At 41.9% G+C, this 12,569-nt stretch overlaps 1 protein-coding gene across 1 annotated transcript in view; it reads left to right on the top strand.

The window, feature by feature from the left end:
- nrg3b (neuregulin 3b) overlaps positions 1-12,569 on the top strand; it is a 401,552-nt gene that overhangs the window by 328,489 nt on the left and 60,494 nt on the right. Inside the window, exon 4 of the mRNA XM_020454441.2 lies at positions 69-95. Within this exon, the coding sequence (XP_020310030.2) occupies positions 69-95 (27 nt within the window). The remainder of the gene's footprint in view (positions 1-68; positions 96-12,569) is intronic.

Genomic DNA, 12,569 nt, shown 5'->3' with positions numbered 1-12,569 from the left:
CCCCTCTCTCACTGTATCCATCACTTTTTCTCTCCCTCTCTTATTCACTGTGTCCTTGGATGGAGCAGCGGGTGAACTGGGCATCGAGTTCATGGGTAAGTAAACTTTTAATTTATGCAGTAAATCTCTCTTTATTTTCTCTCAACCTCTCAGAAATTACCTTGCTCAAAAAACACAATCGAGCAAAACCCTCTTTGCTCACCTGGGAAAAGATGAACTTCTCCGGTCACCATGGATGCATAGGTGCATTCTATCTGCATGGAAGCTAGCATTGTCTGCAATCGAAAGAAGTCCTTCTTTCGATTGCATGGTTACATTGTGTGTGTGTGTGTGTGTGTGTGTGTGTGTGTGTGTGTGTGTGTGTGTGTGTGTGTGTGTGTGTGTGTGTGTGTGTGTGTGTGTGTGTGTGTGTGTGTGTGTGTGTGTGTGTGTGTGTGTGAGTGTGTGTGTGTGTATTTTTGTGTGTCTGTTTGCAAATGCATTGTCCAATGTTGTGTGTGTGTGTGTTTGCACGTTCTCCTGTGTATGAATGCGTATATACACTACATGACCTAAAGTATGTGGACAAATGCATGTCAAACATCTCATTCCAAAGTCATGGACATTAATATGGAGTTGATCCCCCTTTTGCTGCTATAACAGCCTCCACTATTCTGGGAAGGCTTTCCACTAGATGTTGGAACATTGCTGCGGCGACTTGCTTCCTTTTAGCCACAAGAGCATTAGTGAGGTCGGGCACTGATGTTGGACGATTAGGCCTGGCTCGCAGTCGGCGTTCCAATTCATCCCAACGGTGTTCAATGGGGTTGAGGTAAAGGCTCTGTGCAGGCAAGTCAAGTTCTTCCACACCCATCTCGACAAACCATTTCTGTATGGATCTCGCTTTGTGCACAGGTGTCAAGATGAAACAGGAAAGGGTCTTCCCCAAATGTTTGACATAAAGTTGGAAGTACAGAATCATCTAGAATGTTATTGTATGCTGTTGCGTTAAGATTTCTCTTCATTGGAACTAAAGGGCCTAGCCCAAAGCATGAAAACAGCTCCAGACCATTATTCCTCCACCAAACCTTACAGCTGGCACTATGCATTGGGGCAGGTAGCGTTGTTCTGACATCTGCCAAATCCAGATTTTGTCCGTAGGACTGCCAGATGGTGAAGTGTGATTCATCACTCTAGAGAACACGTTTCAACTGAGTCCAAATGCATTGAGCTTTACACCACTCCAGCTGACGCTTGGCATTGTGCGTGGAGTTCTTGTGCTGACGTTGCTTCCAGAACCACTCAGTGGTGCTGTTCTTTCAGCTTGTGTGGCCTACCATTTCACAGCTGAGCCATTGATGTTCCTAGACGTTTCCACTTGACAATAACAGCACTTACAGTTGACCGGGGCAGCTCTAGAAGGGCAGAGATTTGATGAACTGACTTGTTGGAAAGCTGGCATCCTATGATGGTGCCACATTGAAAGTCACTGTGCTCTTCAGTAAGGATACCACATTATATTACAAATGTTTGTCTATGGAGATTGCATGTGCCCGATTTTATACACCTGTCAGCAATGGGTGTGGCTGAAATAGCCGAATCCACTCGTTTGAAGGGGTGTCCACATACTTTTGTATGTATAGTGTATGCATTTATTCATATTTGTGTATGTGTCTATATCCCTGGAGTGTATTCCTCGCTGCATACTGTGTTCTCATTTAAATGATTGGAAATGTCCCATGGGCATGTACACCATATTTAATGTCATCAAGCTATACCCTAAATCCCAAACCATCGCCTAGCACATACCTCTACTGCATATAGGCACTTGAGTCGATGTGAGCGGAGTGGATAGGTCTATGCAATTTAGTGGTAGCTCAATTTTGCCTCTTGTCACAATATTGATTATGTGTTATCGAATTTCTTGCTTTTTGGTAGCATAGTTGTCAAGAGGGCAATCAAGTGTGTTTGTAAGGCAAAGGTCCCGGGTTCTAATCTCGATATAAACTGGTGTGATGGGAAGTGGTAGGCCCACAGTACGACTATGCAACCACAGTGACATCCGTCACACCTATCCAATCCTCTCAAATCTATACTGGTGCCTCATGGAAAGGGCTAGGGGTTGACTTGGGATTCACACACAGTAACAGTGGCGTTAGCAATACAGTCGACAATATGATGTTTTGGGGCATCTGAAAGAAATATACACTCTTTGGTCCAATTTACTTGACACAGAATCTACAATGAACATGCTTTTCAGTTCAGGACTACACTTAGGCTGGGATTTATTTTCAGAGGCGCCTTTTAAAGGCATTTTCCCCTTTAAAAGTAAAGTTCAATGTTCTGCTCTATAAAGCGGCTTGGATTGAATCCCGGCCTAGGCTTAATCTGTGTCCAGGAAACCAGCCCTATGAGTCCCATCAACTGAATTGTCACGTCAAATGTGCGTGTTCTCTGTCATGAATATCCCCAACTCGACTGGGAATAGTTTCATCCATCCACCTGCCCTTTCCCACATGCAATGACTAGTGAATAAATTCAACTTGTTGCTGCATATTTTTCCATTAACACTGGCTTCACACGCTGGCTTTACTTCACACACTTCCACTTATAGAATAATTAAAAGGGAGAGGGTAGAGTTGGAGACAGTGGAAAGAGAAGCGAGACAGCGAGGCAGACGAATCTCTCTTCAATTCAGTGATTTTAATCTGGGTGGTATATGAGTTAAACTGCAGTTACACTGTGAGTGGGTGTGTATTTGAGAGAAAGAAGGGAAGATCGGTGAGGAAGAGAGAGAGATCGACATCAGAGAGTATTTGATAGAGGTCTCTCCATCTATCACATCCTCTCTGATGTCGATCTCTCTCTCTCTTCCTCACAATCCTCCCTTCTTTCTCTCAAGCACACACCCACTCATAGTTTGTGTAGTGACTGCGATTGAACTAATTTACCACCCAGATTTAAAATCACTGAACTGAAAAAGCGCATCTGCCTCGCTGGTTGGTGACAACTGTTAACACTATCAACGTTTCCCTATACTGTGGCAATTGTGAACATATTAACACAGTATTAGCCACTTAAATGCAACATACTGAAACAAAATTAACTATGCAAGAGATGTTGTTGTAGGCAGAACACATCGGAGTAGGATTCTATTAGATTGACACACACTACTCAGCTCGTACTCTACACAGACCGGTGCGGCATAAACAACCAGAACTGCAGTAGATCTATATGCAAATAGACCATTGCCATATATGGATCTGTACCATTTACTTTGAACTGGACTGTGTTTACAGCATGAGCGGTTGTGAGTAGATGTGCTTGTTTTGAGATCGAAGCAAGATCTGCATGTAGCCGCATGTGCACATTTTGTTCAAATTCTTTGCTAGTTAGTGAGTTATTAGCCAAGTTATAGATCATTTGTAGTCAACTATAGGAGAGTGATTGCTTCCTACAAGAGCACAAAACATATACATTTCTAGACATCTTTGAAAAACTAGTCAGGTAAAGAGCTTTTTTGTGTCTTAAAGGGACAGTGTTACATTTTGAGACCGTCTTGAATAAGCTAAGTAGCCAGTAACCAGAGAATAGCATAATCTGTCCAATTCGCTGTAATAATGGAATGGCTATAATAATGCAATTTATTTTTTAAAGTGGTTTCTTGCATCAAACAACACAACAAAATGTTTAGTCACCTCCTTGTTTGAAGGACAAGTAGATAAACAGGTTAATGTCAAGACCTGCATGTTTCATGGAATGTAGGCCTACATTTAACACTACACTTTGGCTGATAGAACAGCTATTTCCATGTTAAAATGTTATGGGATGCATTTTCTCAATTGTTTTTTATTGTAAGCCACTCTGGTACACCTACATTGTGATCAACTAGCCACATGGCCACTGTTAAAGCTGTAATGTAAAGCGGGTACAGCCTCAGTGTTCACAGTAAACGTGCCCTGGAAGTTGCACAGAATTTTCACAATGTTCAAAGGGGCTCTGAGGTACCGGGACACATGAGAAAATGTCACCTTTATAATAAAGCATTGCATGCATATCATCACATTTGCGTAGTGGCATAGAGAAGCAGAGTAGAGAGGTGCTAACAGAAATTGCACACATGGGAACATTTTAGTAGCCTAGCACACTGGGAACAGAATTCAGATCAATGTCTATTTTTGATTTACATTTGGTTGAGTTGTCAATTAATGTCAATTCAATGTGAAATCAACCCAAAAATTAACATCATTGGATTTAGGTTAAGTTGTGTGAAAAAAAGACAAAACGCCCTTAAATTGATGACTTTTTGCAAATCCAATGAACGTTCCAAGTAGATTCAACGTCTTCACATAGACTTTTTTGGTTGAAATGACGGGGAAACACTGTGGAATCAACTAGCTTTTGCCCAGCGGGAGGGTCCACATTTTCTGCCTTTTATAAATCCATTTCATGCAGTTCTAACTCATTTTACATGACTGGAGACTTTGGCGATTCTTTTATAATACACCACAATTTATCAAAATGACAGGCTACTTTGACGAACTGACGAACATAAGAATTTGAGATCAATAAAAACTACCTCAGACAAATATATTAGTTGGTTAAGGTAAGGTTTAGGCTGAGGGATTATAGGGCTGAGGGAACATAACCAAGATTTCCATATGACCACATCACAACGTACAATGCATTTCCTGTTCAGCAGGAACAAATCACTTTTACAAAATAATAAGAATTGGAACAAAAGCGCAGGTAATTTCACCAAAAAATACAATAGATATTTATTTTTATTTAGAAAAGTTAATTTACAAGTGTGCACTGCGGGCATCTACAATACAATGCAACATACTACAAAATCACTACATTATTTAGCCTAAGCATACAATGTGTGACGTCACAAAATTGCCATTTGATTACCACAGAAAAGTTAATTATCTATAAATAAGCTTTTGTGAAATTAGGCAGGTTTCCATTGACCCAGGTTTATTCTACAATAGTGACCTGTGATCACACAGTCGTCCGGAACAGCTGATGCTCTCATGCATGTTTCAGTGTTACTTGCTTCGAAGCGAGCATAGAAGTTATTTAGCTCATCTGGTAGACTTGTGTCACTGGGCAGCTCTCAACTGTGCTTCCCTTTGCAGTCTGTAATGGTTTGTAAGCCCTGCCACATCCAACGAGCATCGAAGCCGGTGTAGTGCGATTCGATCTTTGTCCTGTATTGATACTTTGCCTGTTTGATGGTTCGTCGGAGGGCATAGCAGGATTTCTTATAAGCTTCCGGGTTAGGGTCCCGCTCCTTGAAAGCGGCAGCTCTACCCTTTAGCTCAGTACGAATGTTGCCTGTAATCCATGGCTTCTGGTTGGGGTATGTACGTATCGTCATTGTGGGGACGACGTCATCGATGCACTTATTGATGAAGCCAGTGACTGATGTGGTGTACCATCTGAAGAATCCCGGAACATATTCCAGTCTGTACTAGCAAAAAAGTCCTGTAGTTTAGGATCTGCTTCATCTGACCACTTTTTTTAAATAAATTGAGTCACTGGTAACTCCTGCTTTCATTTTTGCTTGTAAGCAGGAATCAGGAGGTTAGAATTATGGTCAGATTTGCCAAATGGAGGGCGAGGGAGAGCTTTGTACGCATCTCTGTGTGTGGAGTAAAGGTGGTCTTGAGTTTTTTCCCCCTCTTGTTGCACATTTAACATGCTGATAGAAATGTAAGTTTCCCTGCATTAAAGTCCCCTGCCTCTAGGAGCGCCACCTCTGGATGAGCGTTTTCCTGTTTGCTTATGGCGGTATTCAGCTATCCTTATGTGAGTGTCAAGCAGAGACACATTGGGTCCTATTTTTACAGTCTTTGGTATGACATGCTGGGGATTGAACTCCCAACCTTCCAACACTAACCATAAGACCACTGGCTTGGTTTTATGTTTCAGGTCAACATTCACAAGGTCTCAGGGCCAGACGGATTACCAGAGCATGTACTCTGATTATGCGCTGACCAACTGGCAAGTGTCTTCACTGGCATTTTCAACCTCTCCCTGTCTGAGTCTGTAATACCAACATGTTTCAAGCAGACCACCATAGTCCCTGTGCTCAAGACCACCATAGTCCCTGTGCTCTATTGTTATTTACTGCTGCTCTTTAATGATTTGTTATTTTTATCTTTTACATTTGATGTATTTTCTTAAAACTGCATTGTTGGTTAAGGGCTAGTAAGTAAGCGTTTCACTGTAAGGTCTACCTACTCCTGTTGTATTCGGTGCATGTGACAAATCCAATTTGATTTGATATTTTTTTTTTATATATAGATTGGCGGTAAGGCCATGCGGTAGACTAGCATCCCATCCGGGTGTGTGCTTGTACATCAAGCTTCATCGCGATAAACAACAGGAGATAGCCTCCTGCTCCTGAGACATGAAATGGATAGGTTGGTAGCGCATACAGGCTGTCGCCCCTATATTAATGAGCAATTTATAATGGAAACACTTCAACACTTTTATTAGGCATTCTATCTTTTTGCGACCAATTTTTTGTTGTTGTAGTTTGATGTCATTATGTCCAGCTGTTTTTATCGACACAAGACAGTTAAATCGAAAACACACCGTGGCAGACAATTGTTGCATCTACGTAGTGGGAAGCAATGTGCCATAAAAAATGTTTTGCCACTGAGCAAATTTCAGGTCTGCTGAGCCGCTGCTGCTGAGCCACTACCACAGAATTATGGGTTTGTGCCCTATATTCTGCATGTTACAGAGAGTAATTGATATCCAATCCAACCTAGGTGTCAGGCTAGACTTGTGAAAATTCTGTGCAACTTCCAGCGCGCGTTTTCTGTGAACACTGAAGCAGTACCTGCTTTAAGTCATAGTTTTTACAGTGCCCTTGTAGGCTACTGTCGCTATTTGATCACGATGTGGGTATACCAGAGATGCTTACAGTACAATCAAAAACAACAGAGAAAATGTATCCCTTAACATTTTAACATGGAAATAGCAACATGTTAAATGCCATTTGCCAAACTTGTATACCATCAGTACATTTTGGGGCTCCCGAGTGGTGCCGTGGTCTAAGGCACTGTATCTCAGTGCTAGAGGTGTTACTACAGACCCTGGTTCAATTCCAGGCTGTATCACAAGCGACTGTGATTGTGAGTCCCATATGGCTTCGTTGAACACTGTGTTAACAAACTTCCAAACAAGCTTCAATGCCATACAACACTCCTACCGTGGCCTCCTACTGCTTTTAAATGCTAGTAAAACTAAATGCATGCTCTTGAACCGATTGCTGCCCGCACCTGGCCGCCCGACTAGCATCACTACTCAGGACGGTTCTAACTTAGAATATGTGGATAACTACCTAGGTGTCAGGCTAGACTGTAAACTTTCCTTCCGGACTCACATTAAGCATGTCCAATTAAAAATTCAATCTAGAATTGGCTTCCTATTTCGCAAAACAAAGCCTTCTTCACTCATGCTGTCAAATATACCCTCGTAAAACTGACTATCCTACCGATCCTTGACTTCGGCGATGTCATTTACAAAATAGCCTCCAACACTCTACTCAGCAAACTGGATGTAGTTTATCTTATCTCCGTTTTGTCACCAAAGCCCCATATACTTCCTCCCACTGCGACCTGCATGCTCTCGTTGGCTGGCCCTCGCTACATATTCGTCGCCAAACCCACTGGCTCCAGGTCATCTATAAGTCTTTGCTAGGTAAAGTTCCACCTTATCTCAGCTCACTGGTCACCATAGCAACACCCACCCGTAGCACACGCTCCAGCAGGTATATTTCACTGGTCATCCCTAAAGCCAACACTTCCTTTGGCCGCCTTTATTTCCAGTTCTCTGATGCCAATGACTGGAACGAATTGCAAAAATCACTGAAGCTGGAGACTTATATCTCCCTCTCTAACTTTAAGCATCAGCTGTTAGAGCAGCTTACCAATCAATGTACCTGTACACGGACAATCTGTAAATAGCACAGCCAACCTCATCCCCATATTTTTATTTATCTTATTGCTCTTTTCATCTGCACATCTATCACTCCAGTGTTAATGCTAAATTGTAATTATTTCACCTCTATGGCCTATTTATTGCCTTACCTCCCTAATCGTCTACATTTGCACACAATGTACATAAATGTTTCTATTGTGTTATTGACTGTACGTTTGTTTATGTGTAACTCTTATTTTTTCACACTGCTTTGCTTTGTCTTGGCCAAGTTGCAGTTGTAAATGTGAACGTGTTCTCAACTGGCCTACCTAGTTAAATAAAGGTTATATAAAATAAATACAATTAAGAGGAGAACGATGGTGAATGGGTGAAGACAAAGAAGAGCTCTCCGGTACATGTACCAAAACAATCAATGGCCATTTTCTCAAAAGCGGGGTTACAAGTTTATCAACTTTCAAAGCAGAATATACAATTTTATAGCCAATGTAAAAAACACAATTTCAAATGTTGTTACATAAGACCGAATCGAGCCAGCCAGTCACGTTTTGTAAATTATATAAAGACAGGTTTTATGATCACACCGGTAATAGATCCGTCGTTGTATTACTTGTGAAGCACAGCCGAGTGAGCATACATTTTTAAATCATTTGATTCTTATTTTTATTTTACTGGGCTGATGGTGCCTGCATCTGATGGTCAATCTGAACAGAGGAAGAGAGCAGCAGGCTGAGGGTCTGCCTCTCAACATACCTCTGCTCGCCCTTTCCTCCACTGACACTGACCAAGAAGGGACATCGTCTTCCAGCTGATGGCGAAACCCTAGTCTATTATGTCTGCCGCACGCACAAATTAATGTTGTTACTCCTATGGACAGAGAAAGTGAAATATTCCTCCATATTAAAAAAGAACCAAGCCTCTAATAATTACAACACAAGCCTATAAACACTTTTCTACTCATTCATTATTGCTGCCATGCTTAATGTAGCACTGGGGGTGGAAATAGAAAAAATGCACATTTTATGGCTGTGTTGAATAAAAAGTGTTGACAGTAAGAACTTAAACATGAACTCACTCATAAAAACAGCATATCTTTGCTGTGTTCGTTGACAGTCTCTCTCTATTTATGGTTTTAAATGTTTTGAAATCTCACATCAACATTGCTTTAACACTCTTTTATGCCTGCTACATTACTGCAGACACGGTCATCTGAGCCATCCAATTAGCCATCGGTAGGCCTATAGTGCACTTGATTTGCTATCTGGGCCCACCGGGAAGGCAGAGTCTTTACCTTCAGACACATGAAATTGTTCAAAGTGGCAATAGTTTGTCTACCTGGCTCTACCTGGCTTCAGCTACTAGGGCAGCTGAATTGGGTGCACCTACTGCCAACAGTCAGAGACTAATAAAACAAAATAGGGACACAAGGCTTTATCGTTGGGTTTTAAACAGAAATGTTTGGAGATCGACCAGTCGAACGCGATCGATCGGTTGGTGACCACTACTCTAGAAAGTTGAGTGAAGTTCAATCTCATGCATCTCTTTATGGACTGATATTTCTGCATGGCAGTCCCGGGGAGCTGCACTACATTCTTGGTTTAGATGGAACATTGCTGCTGACCACAATCACACAATTACTGTTAATACAACAACTGACCACAACAACAAAACTTCTGACCACAACCACACAACTGCTGACCACATCTAGTGACCACAACCACACAACTAATGAACACAACCATACAACTTCTGACCACAACTACAGATCAAACACACAACTACTGACCACAACCATTGAACAAAACTACTAACCACATCTACTGACCACTACACAAATATTGACCACTCCTACATATTGCACAACTACATAACTACAAAACTACTGACCACAACCACACAACTACTGACCACAACTACTGTCCACAACCACACAACTACTGACCACAACCACACAATTACTGACCACACTACTGACCACAACCACACAACATCTGAACTCAACCACACAACTACTGACCACAACCACAAAACATATGACCACACAACTACTGACCACTCAACTACCGACCACAACGACTGACCACAACCACACAACTTCTGACCACAACTATACAACTGCTGACCACATCTAGTGACCACAACCACACAACCGCTGACCACAACCACACAACTTCTGACCACACCACTATTGGCCATACATTTTATCAACATAACTACTGGCCATTGCAACTACTGATCACAACTACTGACCACAACTACTGAACCACAACCACTGAACAAAACAACTCCACACAACTACTGACCACACCTACTGAACCGCACAACTACGGACCACAACCACACAACTACTAACCACAAGTACTGACTACTGATCTAACCTTCTGACCTAACCTACTGACCACAACCACACAACTATTGACCACAACTAATGAACCACACACCTACTTACCAAAACTACCGACCACACTGACAACTACCGACCACAACTACTGACCACACAACTACTGACCATAACAACACAACTACTGGCCACACATCTAATTACCATAAATACTGACCACCACAACTACTGACCACTACCACCTGACCACAACTACTGACCACAACTACTAACCACAATTACTGACCACAACCACACAACTACTGACCACAAATACTGAAATCACTATACTGACCACAAAGCAACTGACAACAACTACTATCCACAACTACTGATCACAAACCACACAACTACTGACCTCAACCACTGAACAACACTACTGACCACAACTATTGACCAAAGTTTAGAGGTTCAACAAGTGGCTATCTAATGACAGCTAGCAGCTCTCTGTGTCATCATTAAGCAGCCCAAATGGAGCTGTTGCTATGGATACCAACAGACTCAAAGGGCAAAAATGGAGACGAGGGTGAAGAGTGACCACAATTACTGACCAAAACCACACAACTACGGACCACAACAAATGACAACAATGACTGATCACCACAACATAACTACTGACCACACAACTACAGACCATACATACATCTTGACCACAACCAATACAAAAAATGTCAGGAATTGTGAAAAACTTTGGCTAAGGTTTGTGTAAACTTTCGACTTCAACTGTAGGTCATTTTACTCACAAGGAACAACATTTTCCGCCATTTAGAATTTTGTGAAAAATCCATAAAAAGCGACTTTTTTGGCACAGAATGACCAATCTGCACAGAACTTGATATATACAGTGGCAAGAAAAAGTATGTGAACCCTTTGGAAATACCTGGATTTGTGCATAAATTGGTCACAAACATTTATCTGATCTTCATCTAGGTCACAACAATAGACAAACACAGTTTGCTTAAACCAATAACACACAAACAGTTATATGTTTTCAGTTATATGTCTTTATTGAACACACTGTGTAAACATTCACAGTGTGTGGGGTGGGAAACGTATGTGAACACTTGGATTTAATAACTGGTTGACCCTCCCTTAGCAGCAATAACCACAACCAAACGTTTTCTGTGGTTGTGGATCAGACCTGCACAATGGTCAGGAGAAAATAGCTTCTGGAGAAATCATTAGCCTAGGGGTTCACATACTTTTTCTAACCTACACTGTGAATGTTTCATGATGTATTCAATATAGACAAGGAAAATACAATAATTTGTATTTTGTTGGTTTAAGCACACTATGTTTGTATATTGTTGTGACTTAGATGAAGATCAGATCAGCTGATGTCACAAAGTGCTGTACAGAAACCCAGCCTAAAACCCCAAACAGCAAGCAATGCATGTGTAGAACCACGGTGGCTAGGAAAAACTCCCTAGAAAGGCCAGTACCTAGGAAGAAACCTAGAGAGGAACCAGGCTATGAGGGGTGGCCAGTCCTCTTCTGGCTGTTCCGGGTGGAGATTATAACAGAACATGGCCAAAATGTTCAAATGTTCATAAATGACCAGCAGGGTTAAATAATAATAATCAGAGTGGTTGTAGAGGGTGCAAAAGGGCAGCACTTCAGGAGTAAATGTCAGTTGGCTTTTAATAGCCGATCATTCAGAGTATCTCTACCGCTCCTGCAGTCTCTAGAGAGTTGAAAACAGGAGGTCTGGGACAGGTAGCACGTCCGGTGAACAGGTCAGGGTTCCATAGCCACAGGCAGAACATTTGAAACTGGAGCAGTAGCACAACCATGTGGACTGGGGACAGCAAGGAGTCATCAGGCCAGGTAGTCCTGAGGCATGGTCCTAGGGCTCAGGTCCTCCGAGAGAGAGAAAGAAAGAGAGAAAGAAAGAAAGAAAGAAAGAAAGAAAGAAAGAAAGAAAGAAAGAAAGAAAGAAAGAAAGAAAGAAAGAAAGAAAGAAAGAATGAAAGAAAAAGAGAGAGAGAATTACAGAGAGCATACTTAAATTCACACAAGACACTGGATAAGACAGGATAAATACTACAGATAAAGACTGACGCTAGCCCCCCGACACAAACTATTGCAGCATAAATACTGGAGGCTGAGACAGGAGGGGTCAAGAGACACTGTGGCCCCGTCCGACGATACCCCTGGACAGCGCCAAACAGGCAGGATATAACCACACCCACTTTGCCAAAGCACAGCCCCCACACCACTAGTGGGATATCTCCAACCACCAATTTACCATCCT

The sequence above is a fragment of the Oncorhynchus kisutch genome, linkage group LG20 (assembly GCF_002021735.2).
Source record: "Oncorhynchus kisutch isolate 150728-3 linkage group LG20, Okis_V2, whole genome shotgun sequence".
Lineage (NCBI taxonomy): Eukaryota > Metazoa > Chordata > Actinopteri > Salmoniformes > Salmonidae > Oncorhynchus > Oncorhynchus kisutch.
The sequence above is the reverse complement of the archived record's forward strand: the minus strand, read 5'-3'. Positions and strand labels throughout refer to the sequence as shown.